We start from the raw sequence: 11,017 nt of genomic DNA on the forward strand, positions 1-11,017 counted from the left end.
ATGAAGGGGGGGGGATCTTTAGTTGAGTTCTGCTCTGTGTTATGATGTTCCCATCACACAGTGGCCAAGGCACTCAAAAGATGAAGAGAGTCTTCACAGAAAATAGTTAGATCTGCGAGATTAGAATTGTACAGTTCAGTACAACTCCCTTCCAACACAGACAGGTGACACTAGTAACATTCAGACTGGAAAAATAGTGCAAGCAGGTAAGTGCAAGAAGCTCAAGCAAAGAGATCGTGTCAGCTTTTACAAACGCGGTTAAAAATTACTTTCTAAAAGCTCGTAAATAAATGCTGTTCCTACGGCCACTGTGCTCCCATTCTAAAGGCTGTCCTGTCAGAAGGAAACAGACATGTCCCTCAACTTCCTCGCTCACAAGAAATTTTCAAGAAGTTTTGAAACAGCAGCTAAAAGCAGGACAGCTAAAGAATCCTGTCTTTCAAGCGCTAGCAGATTTCCACAGCAGCATAAATACCACTTCCAGTGAATGCCACTTCTGATATCTTTGCCATAAATAAACATACTTATATTCAATATACCTAGATTTCTTTCAGAATCTTATTAACCCATGGCTAACTTGGGCTATAATCATCTCTAGGCTGCAAGAAATCCTAGAGCACCTTTTCGTTATTGCATTTCAAATATATTTCTGCTTGACTTGCAAGGATTCTTTACTTCATTCCCTCCACATACTTCAGGTTTTACAGTGCACTAAAACCTAAGGGAATGTGTCACGCCTTCAGAGGCCACACCGACATCATAAAAATTTCTTGTCGCTCTACTTCCAGCCAGAATGGAAGGGGTTTCAAAGAGGCAGAAAAGCCTCTCTCCAAACTTAGGTACCTTTTTAAACAAGCACATTCAGAAGATAACCCCCCCCTTTTTTTTTATTGAACCAATGAGATATTTCTGCTACACTGCAATAATCAGTACAAACCACATGATGCAGCATTTCCAAAAATAGAAATGCCTGCAGAACGCGCAGCTTGGTGTTGCTTCCAAGAAGAACAAGGGAAGGAATCCAGCAGCGTTTCGCATAAACGGGAATTCTGAAGGCTGTTTTTCATACCTGATGCTCCAGGAGTAGCAGCGGCTGCAGTATCCTCCATGAGATCTCCTTCTTCCAACTCCATATTACTGCTATATTCCACGTCATTTTCTCCAGACCTGAGGTGATGATTGGGGTGGAAAAAGGAGAATACAATTATTAGCTTCTGTCAGCTCTTGTTAAACCTTATGGCACCTTGAAAACAACATGAAGCACTGTAAATAGTATTTTCTGCATTCCAAACTTCACAAACTGAGCAAATCAAAGTGTGTTAGTTAAATGACTGACTCACTAACCAAGAGTCCAAAAGTGTCATACGTATCTAGACTGTAAAATCTGATCCTGTAAATTCTATATTTGTATGTGTTACAACACATTCTCATGTTTTAAATGAAGATTCTAGGATTTGACATTACCATCTCAGCTAAGAAGTTTAAGTCTTTATTATCACTCTCCTACTACTACAACACTTCCTAATACCAAACCTCTCTTTCGTTACAGTGTAGAAAGATTTTTTCACGAGTGTTTTGGGAAAGAACCTTCACAGACTATCACTTGCCAAAGACAGAATACAACACTAAAATAAATGAAGAGATCGGAAAGATAGTAACTAGCTGACCAAAAATTCAATGTTTAGCGTTAACTGTACTGGTTCATGTTGTTTCCAGTATAGGAAACACCCTCACATTGCACTGGGATCCCCCACACATCATAACTGTGATACAGCAAATGAATCAGCTTCCACTGGAATTAGGATGATTACCCTGGGAGACACGGTGATGATCTGAAAGGCATTTTAAGTTACTTACATAGTTTCTTCATCAATATCATTTTCTTCAGTGTTACTGGTTGCTGTCGAACTAGCTGAAGAGCTGCTACCATCAAGGTGGTTCACCTCGTCTTCTCCAGCAAGATCTATATCCAAGTCACCATCAGAGAGCTCATGCTATAGGAAACACAGAACAAGCCTTTATAAAGAAGAAACATTTCAGTTGCGCTTTGATGCATTCACCAAAAGCTATGAGCAGAAACTCTCTCTCCCCAGAGTGTCACACTATTATACAGGAGTTAGGAGGGTCTCAAAGCACAATAAAAGCTGGTAACAAACAGAGAAGTTGGATTTTTCAGCTGCAACTTGGAAACTTTTTTGTGGTGGGATCTATCAGCTCTGTTCTGGAACATCTGTCTAGCGTCACCTCTAGCTGCTAGCTCTCGAGTGTGTTATCTCCTATTTCCACACAGAGGATAATAAATCTAATTTACAATTCAGAAGTTCACTTATGATTCTACTGCTATGCTGTCATAAAGAGCTATACATAAACAAAGAGGCAGGAAAAAGACAATTCCTACGTTAAAGTCTTCATGCTGGATCTTCTCTTCCTCCTCCTCTTTGCTGTCTCGCACTAATCCTGGAGCAGCAACATTCTCAAGTAGTACTTCAGTGCTTTGTCCAGATTTCTTTGCTCTTGTTTCTGGACCATCATCATTCTGGGGACTAAGATGAGTGTCTGGAGGTGAAATGCCTCGTGATTTCTGAGTCCGGGAAAGTTCAATCGCAAGCCTCTTAAATATTAGAAGGATACACAAAAGTATACGTAGAAGATGACAATGGAGCATCATCATCAAATCAAGTAAGTTTGTTGACTTGCATATGTGCTAGTTTAGTTACGCCAATACCAAAACTACCAATAGCAACAAACACACACAATTGTCAAACACGAACACTGTAACCTCAAACAGGTAATGACTGGTCAGTAAAAGGTGATTTTACATTAATATACATCCCACTTACTTCTTTAAGGTTATTTATTTGTTGGATATAACTTGTCTGAGCTGCTTCCAATTGAGCAATGTACCAGTGTTGATCTCGGCACTTTTGGAAGAAGGTTGGTGAGCGCACTTGGAACCTTCAAAGGAACATTTCAAAAGGGGTTGGGTTTGGTTTTTTTTTTTTTTTTGGTCGTCCCCCCAAATCCTAAAAGCCCTGCATAAGAACATCAGACAACCTGAAATCTAGTGATGAAATAAACTTCACAGACGACATGTACTTCTATACTCAGTATCCCCAACGCACTGAATGGCAACAGTTAATTTTATTGTAGGAGAGGCAGTTACGTGAGAGGTGGTTATCTTCACAAACCAACACTAAAAAAATTCACACACTACAAAGCATTAAACAGGAGCAAGAGTAGGACTGTACAGAGAATATTTGAAGTAGATGGATAAAGCTTCTGTATTTTGTCATAACATTGCAATTTCTATTGACAGTATCAGTTCTCTTACGTTACAGACTTCCTTCGTTCCCAAAGCTCTCCTATGCTCACTACAACTGTTTCTAAAGAGGGAGAAAAAAAAAAATCCTTTTCCTTGAATTCCATTAGCCACAGATCTGCAACCCAGACTCATTAGTGTCAAGCAGAGCTACTTCTCAAAGAAAGAGATGTACTTAAAGTTTCCACAACTCCCTTCAGCACATTTTCCTCTTTAAAGCTTATGACAGTGAAATCCATTTATGACAAAACATGTCACAATTATTTTAAATTCAACTACTTAATTATTTCCTATTTCAGTAGCAGGTGTGACACTTTGTGAAATGATAGCAGAAAAGAACCGTGCTAAGTTGTCTTCCTTACCTTAGGATCACAGTGTCATTTTGCCTGTTTAAATAGCCTTCATTGGCCAGCAAGTCTAAACGGAAGAATCTGTTGTAACCCCAGCATTCTCCAACTTCAAAATCGGAGGCAAACTCTCGAATTATGTTTTTAGTGGGATCGTTGGTGGACTGGTGAACCATTTCTACACGGTACTCATACCTACGCAGGGGAAGATCACAGGTATTAATACCAAAACAAAGATGTCCGGATTGCCGAATGCGTCAAGTTTAACAGAACTGCACCTCCTGGGAGGCTTGCATGCCCAGCTGAAGAGGTGAATCAGTCTTAAAAATTTTACCAAACACTTCTATAAAGAGTACAAGGGGGAAGAAAGTAGTAATAGGGAGCAGAGCGGTAAACCAACTCTAGGATTGAATACTAGGAGGCGGATACTCTTATCGGTTGTTTTGCCAGCTTGCTTTTTATCTCGAGAAAGCCACTGAATAACAACTTTAAAATACTATCTTTGGGCACGACTCAAAGCTCAATGGACAACAGAAGTCTCACTGTTCTTTTCAAGGGTGCTCTGCATCAGTCCCTAGCAACACTACAGAACTTGAGGTCATTCTTTGCAGACCTCTCTAGATGCTTTGCTAATAGAAAAAAAAGAACGGCTGCTCTTACTACAGGTTTGCTTACTTGGATGTCTCCGGCAATCCAGCTGACAGCTCCAAGAACACAGACAGGTAGTAGCCCCGTACTACTCCATTTCCATCCTTGAAACAAACAAAATAGAGAGAGAAATTAATTAAAAAAAGAAAGCAAAAACCAGAAAAAAACAAAAAACAAAACACCTCGATATACTCGTGAAGTTTAGAAAACAGCTTCAATCAATACAGAATTTGTAGCAGTAGTCTACTTTGTATGCTACAGTTTTGATTTTTAGTCTTCTCTGACCTAGAACTCTTACTGTAACTTGAATCAACAGAGTTTGCATCTGGGAGCACATATGCACTCTAGTATTGGTATCTCAGATATAAATCTCAAAACAGAGCTCTAGTTACTCTATTAGCATTTTAGGAGTTCAATTAAGTGGCAGACTGAGTAGACAAACACTTGTCAATGTATTGGAAAAACATTAATTTAACATATAGAAAAAGCAATAAAAAAAGCTCATAAAATCTACTCATCGGTTTATTACAGTCCAATTCTTCTCAAACTCTCAACGTGAAAACAGCTGTCGTGGTTTAACCCCAGCCGGCAACTAAGCACCACACAGCCGCTCGCCCACTCCCCCCCCCGGTTAAACATTAGTTCTGAAATATTTTTACATACAGCTGCATTTCAAAGCCACTTAATTTTTGAAAGAAGAGCAATTTCTTTAGAAAAAACATGCAACATGAAAAAGTTAGGCCAGTTAACTGAGAAACAATATTAGAATCACCAGAAATCAAGAAAAAAATATGGCAAAACCTCCATCATACTCACCTTAATCAAGGATGAAGAATGGCTCAACTTGAATCCTCTAGGTTGAAGAAACATTTCCACTTACCATTTAAAAAATAAATTTTAATGCCTTCTGACAGCACACCTTATGTAGTCAATCCTCAATTTACAATACTCTGAAAACTTACACAGGGGTCCACCTCTGCATTGCAAGAATACAGTTCCGTGCATACGTGGGCTTAACAGATTGCTCCAGTTCTCTGAAGACGCCATGTAAATCACTAACAAACAAAACTCGTACTCCACCACTAAACACATATTTCTCCAAACACAGCTGTAGTAGCAGCCAGAGCTTCCTGGAAGCACTGGCCAGACTAGCGGACCGTAAAAGGGTCTGACCTCATGGGTTAACATTCCAACACTGACAGAGACACTGTTTCTGAAATCTGAATATTCAGCCCACTGAAAGGACATTAGTACAATACACACGTTTTAATGTCAGCATTTGAGAACTGGACACACCGTAAACCAGATTCCCTTTCAACTAATACCTTGCCCTCCTCCCAGCTTCCCAAATAAGGCTTATTCATAAACACAAATACGGTAAGTTATTACAGACCTCAGTTCTGCAAGAGACATCTGCAAAAACCGCTCCGACAAACATTAAAAATGCCTATTAAAGTTGCTATGGCATATCTGTAAGACCCATTTTTAATTGCTTTTAAATTACCCAGATTAACTACAGTGAGAATGTTCATGCTGGTTATCTGGAGGCAGAGAGGGAATACTCCAATGGCTGGTGATCAACTCTGCAATCTTATTACGTTCTTTTCGTGCGGCTTTTTATATACAACATGAGAAGAAACTAACTGATGTTTCCTTATGAGCGAAGCATACGAATGCTGGTTAAGTGTTTTGGATGGGATAACAACTCTAGTTGAAAATGTAACTCACTGGATAAACTTTTAACCTCCAGCAAAGTCCTGACACTTGAAGAGGTGGACTGTAAACAGGATCTGCTCGCTGACGCAACGTACTATTGAGAAAGGAGAAAAAACATTTGCTATTGGGACAAAGCAAAACCCTCCGTGAAACAGGAAGCTGCATATACACTGGCACTCTTACACTCTAGAACTATCCTTCTTGCTGCACAGAGCATAGAGCAGCATATGACGCCCATGCAAAATGTTAAGTGACCGTACAAATATATGTATTCCTTGCAAAATTATTCAATCTTTTTTAAAAAGAAAAATAAGTAGTTTGCCTTTATCATGGAAAGTCTTTTTAGCTAAAAGTTTAGCTAGGGGTAATTGTTGTTCTCCTGGTAAACAAGAGATTTTTGATTGAATTGCTACAGCTTGGTTCGTATCTAACAGTTTTCTGTAGAGACTATTCTGTGTTTTCAAGGATACTACTCATGTATAGAAGAAACGGAAAAAGCTTCCCGATATTCACAGTAATTTAAGATACATTCTTACCTGAAGTTTTCCAAGACAAACGTAGTTGAGTCATAGGCTGGAACCAATTCACTGGGGAGAGGCGGAAAAAAATAAATATATTAGAGTTGAATAACATGACGTTAAAAATCCCAACTTTTGGAAGCACTTAAGATTATTTAGGTCACCAGAGCCACTAAAATTCACTAGGACTACACTCAGTTATTTCAGCACTTCCGAAAGTTCCATTTACAAGCCTTCTCCCCAGTACCTCTCCATGTGGTATCACACAATAAAACAAATATTTTATGTTAGGAAGGGAAGAGCAACCGGAAGTATTTAAGATGAGTTTCCGTTTTACCTGTGATGGCTAATAATCTCTTAATATGGTGAATTTTTAACGTAAGTCTCCTTGGTAGTTCTAGAAAGGATGAAACTATTTCATGGCTGAAAGTACAAAGCTTAAATGATTTGTGTTTCAGAGCAGGAGATAACTTACTGCCATTGGAAAATGAATATTCAGATTTAAACTCTCCTCAGAGATGCATTTATTCTTTTCAGAAAACATGTCAGGACAATAGTTTTGAGATTGCATTTAGAAGCAAGCCAAACTGATTCTTGCTAGAGAACACAAAATGATTTGAGGAATTCTTCTAAGATGACTTCTACTTTCAATTTTTTGGAGACACTTTTTAGCCAGCTAGCCTAAACTGTCAACAGTCTTCCTCAGTACCCAGCACCAGCAGCACTCTCTTTATGAAGAATTGTGTTATGAAGTGATTTTGGCTATATATTCTGAATTAAGGTGACCTGCAGAGGCATCTCATGAGAGCCTTGCAATTATATACTGAATGACCCAATAATAAGAGAAAAAAGGACAAATCGGTAAACTAAGTGTAAAAAAGAAAAAAATTGTCAGCTGGAACCCACTGTCCTGACTCCCCAGCAAGGACTACAGACATAAAATAAGCCCTGCTGGAACAGAAAAGCCTATTTGCGGCATAGGTTCCTAAGAAGAGTAAGTTAAGCAGTTTATCGTTGTCGGTGTATAAGCATGGACCCAAATTCAGTCAGAGATAGCAAGTTTAACACAGAAACGGACAGAATCATGTTACCCCCCAGATTACCGCTGCTCATATAGCTGAGAAGTATGACTCCCCTTCGCTATAGGTGGGTATCAGGCGAGCTCTCCAGCAACCTATCCATCCTATCATCCACTCTTTCAAACCCACGTTAAAACACAGTGGTACTCTCCCGTCCCAGTTTTACAAAAGGCTGACACACGTAAGAATACATCTACCTCCCACACTCACCACAACATCCTCCTCCATACAGTGGTACAGTAAAATGGGAAAGAGATACTCTCCTCTGAGTTAAACATTTTTTAACAAGCAAAACAAACCTTCATAAGATGGCTTTCAAGTTCAAACTACAACAGAAAGGAAATGCAATGCTTACCTCGTGAAGTCTGGCGGGACAGGAGTAGTGACAAACGAGGCCATAGGCTTCCGATGAACCTGCTGGAACATCATCAGGATCTCTGAACTTTTGGATATCAATTCACTTTTACTGCACGATCGTAACTACATGGAAAAAAACAAGAAAGAAAAAAAACCCTTATGTCATTAGTAGAAACCATAGGTTTTGTCCACTTTTGTTTTTAAACAAATAAATTGCACATCTCACAGCTTCAGAAAGATTACCCACAATGCAATGTAAAATGAAGCTTGGATTGTTTTGGGGTTGGTTTTTTTGACGCTTGTTTGGGTTTTATTTCCCATGAAACTGTCAGCTCTTAAGACTAAGAATTTGCCTACAATAGCCAATGGTCGTATGTTCTAAAATTTCTGTTAGGAAATTAAAATAGATATTCTGTCTCACTCCAAAGTCTGTGCAACCCATTAAGTCCTGAATATTTAAGACTCTGCCAAATTCCACAATGAAAGCTACAGCAACTACTGTGTACTTCACTTAGGTTAAACTTATTTATATATAAGATGTTCGATTAATACCAAGTCACATCTATTACTGTGTTTACACAACAATAAAGTAAATCAATCTGGAAAGGACGCTTAATTAGACATTGGGAAAATTTCCTCAAATACATCACAACACAGCGATACAAGCTCCTGTGACATTAGATAGCTCTTTTACATTTTAGTTATTCCTTTACTGCCGTCTTGCCAAGCACCATACTTTTTTTTGTTCATCCCAATTTGAACAAAACGAAGCCTATATTATCTTCAATAGCAGGCCAAAAAACCCACTTCAATCCACTTCATTCGAGGTATCTTACAAAACCAGTGTAATAACAAAGGTCTTTTCAAAATCTGAAAAAAATAAAATAAAATCTAATCTTACATGTTCCTTGAATAGCTAGTACTGTATTTTCTAAACCTCTTTACTAAAGGAGACAAATCTACTCTGCTTCTTATTTATACTTTAAACATTGGAAAAACATATCTTACACTTACATTTCAAACTTTCTGTCAGGCTTAAGTGAGACTAATATGTACATTTTAAAAAGTCACATTTTCGCTATGAGTTCTTCAAATAATTCTATTACTTCCAGAAAAAGAATATGAAATTCAAAGCCTCTCTTGACAAAGACATATATGATGACTTTAAACAACCAGTGGAGACCTACACTGTTGCCAGATATCTGCATCTTCTCACAATTTTTTTTAGTTAGTAAGTTTTCCTCTGATTTTGGAGGGAGAAGAGGACATGTTTCACTAGCACCAATTTGTAACTATTTTAATGGTTTGATTTTTTCCTGCAAAAGAGAAGCTGATCTGCAGTTGCATAGGCACTGCTATTCAGGATTTAGAAGGTCCTCATTTGGGCTGCAACACAGTAATTTCTGAATGATCTATACACAGAGAGCTCTCAGCAAACAGACAAAAAAAAATACGCTGATGCATGGTATGGAGGAGCACTCATCCTCCTGATGTCATCGATTCTTCAACTAAGACATCCCATCATAGGTATGAAATAATCAACTGAAGCGCAAGAACAACATGATAATTGCTGATCTGGTGATAAAGCCAGCTTAGCATTCTTACTGAATTAAAAGCAGTGCAAGGAATGAAAGAGGAATACAGGACAAGAGGCATCACTCAAAGAAGCTTAGCCCCCAACCTAAAACGTCAAACTCTGCTGAAAGGTAATTACTGGATGCAGTAATGCTTGAAGGAAGAAAACCCTTCCATTTCCTCAGAGCAAGCAGACGTTGTTCAGGGCACGTACAATCAAGCTCTGCAGAACTTGAATATTTCATTTACAAAAGCTGAACTTACATAGCAAGAAGCAAGATGAAAAAAGTGATACCATGTCATCTTCTTGGAAAGACAGGTGGAGAGGAATAAAAGAACTAGAACCAGTTCGGTTTTCCTCAAAAGCACAAAGAGAAACAGAACATTTCTGTTTATTCTCCATTTATAGCCACCGCTATTCATATGCAGTTGGCAGCAGCAGGACTAACAATCTACCCACACCATCTAAATGCTAAGTTACCTTAAACAAACACTTAACTGTAGTTTTATATATTGCTATTAATCCCTGTACTAGTTTTTCAAGCAACAGAAGAGAACAATTTTCATTATTTCTAGAAGACATACTTGTTTTTAAGAAGAAATTGTGCAACCTAAGGCCACTTAAACGAAAAGATACCCGCAAGAAATATCCATCAACTACTAGTTTAAAAATACATAAACTAATAAGAAAGGCCGACTGAGGAGGGATCTATGTAACACAGCATTTCAGCTCTTTTCATAATCACCTGATGTTCTACTTCTTGAAGCAGGGATTCCAGAAGTTCAGTTTCTTGAGTAAGTGATGTCTTTTGACCTGTTTAAAGAAAAGACGACATGTTTAAAGAAAAAGAGACATACACACTGGATTTTAAGAAACTGAGCTTTTTTTTTCCTCCTTTTTTTTTTTTTTAACCTGGAAGCTGCCCCAGAACCTACTAAGGTAAAGGATTTCTAAATATACCAAGGTTGACTGAGAAAGCATTTTAAAAGCAAGCCTGCGTTTTTAATTAGAGCTGTAGTGAAGAACTCACTTGAGGTTAAGACAGTAATGAAATACTGTCCCAGAAATGGCAGGTTTGTTGTTTTGGGGTGCTTTTTTGTACCAAAAAAAAGGTTTGACTTCACTGAATTCGCTCTCACCCAGACAAGCTGTTGTGGTTTAACCTCAGCCGGCAACTGAGCCCCACACAGCTGTTTGCTCACTCCCCCCCCCACCCCGGTGGGATGGGGGAGAGAATTGGAAGAGTAAAAGTGAGAAAACTCGTGCGTTGAGATAAGAACAGTTTAATAATTGAAATAAAATAACAACAACAAAAAATAATAATAAAAAGAATATACAAAAGCAAGTGATGCACAATGCAACTGCTCACCACCCACCAACCGATGCCCAGCCAGTCCCCGAGCAGCAGCCCCCCCCGGCCAGCTTTCCCCCAGTTTCTGTACTGAGCATGACGTCCC

The 11,017-nt window shown here is 38.7% G+C and overlaps 1 protein-coding gene across 1 annotated transcript in view; it reads right to left on the minus strand.

The window, feature by feature from the left end:
* The window catches only part of TRIM37 (tripartite motif containing 37), a 37,962-nt gene that overhangs the window by 11,628 nt on the left and 15,317 nt on the right, over positions 1-11,017 (minus strand). The window contains exons 7-16 of the mRNA XM_009323816.1: positions 10,306-10,373; positions 7,983-8,107; positions 6,567-6,617; positions 6,043-6,124; positions 4,342-4,418; positions 3,682-3,861; positions 2,841-2,955; positions 2,399-2,611; positions 1,858-1,994; positions 1,070-1,167 (exon numbers count right to left, since the gene is read on the minus strand). Of these exons, the coding sequence (XP_009322091.1) occupies positions 1,070-1,167; positions 1,858-1,994; positions 2,399-2,611; positions 2,841-2,955; positions 3,682-3,861; positions 4,342-4,418; positions 6,043-6,124; positions 6,567-6,617; positions 7,983-8,107; positions 10,306-10,373 (1,146 nt within the window). The remainder of the gene's footprint in view (positions 1-1,069; positions 1,168-1,857; positions 1,995-2,398; positions 2,612-2,840; positions 2,956-3,681; positions 3,862-4,341; positions 4,419-6,042; positions 6,125-6,566; positions 6,618-7,982; positions 8,108-10,305; positions 10,374-11,017) is intronic.

The sequence above is a fragment of the Pygoscelis adeliae genome, unplaced genomic scaffold, assembly GCF_000699105.1.
Source record: "Pygoscelis adeliae isolate BGI_AS28 unplaced genomic scaffold, ASM69910v1 Scaffold290, whole genome shotgun sequence".
In the NCBI taxonomy this organism is placed as follows: Eukaryota; Metazoa; Chordata; class Aves; order Sphenisciformes; family Spheniscidae; genus Pygoscelis; species Pygoscelis adeliae.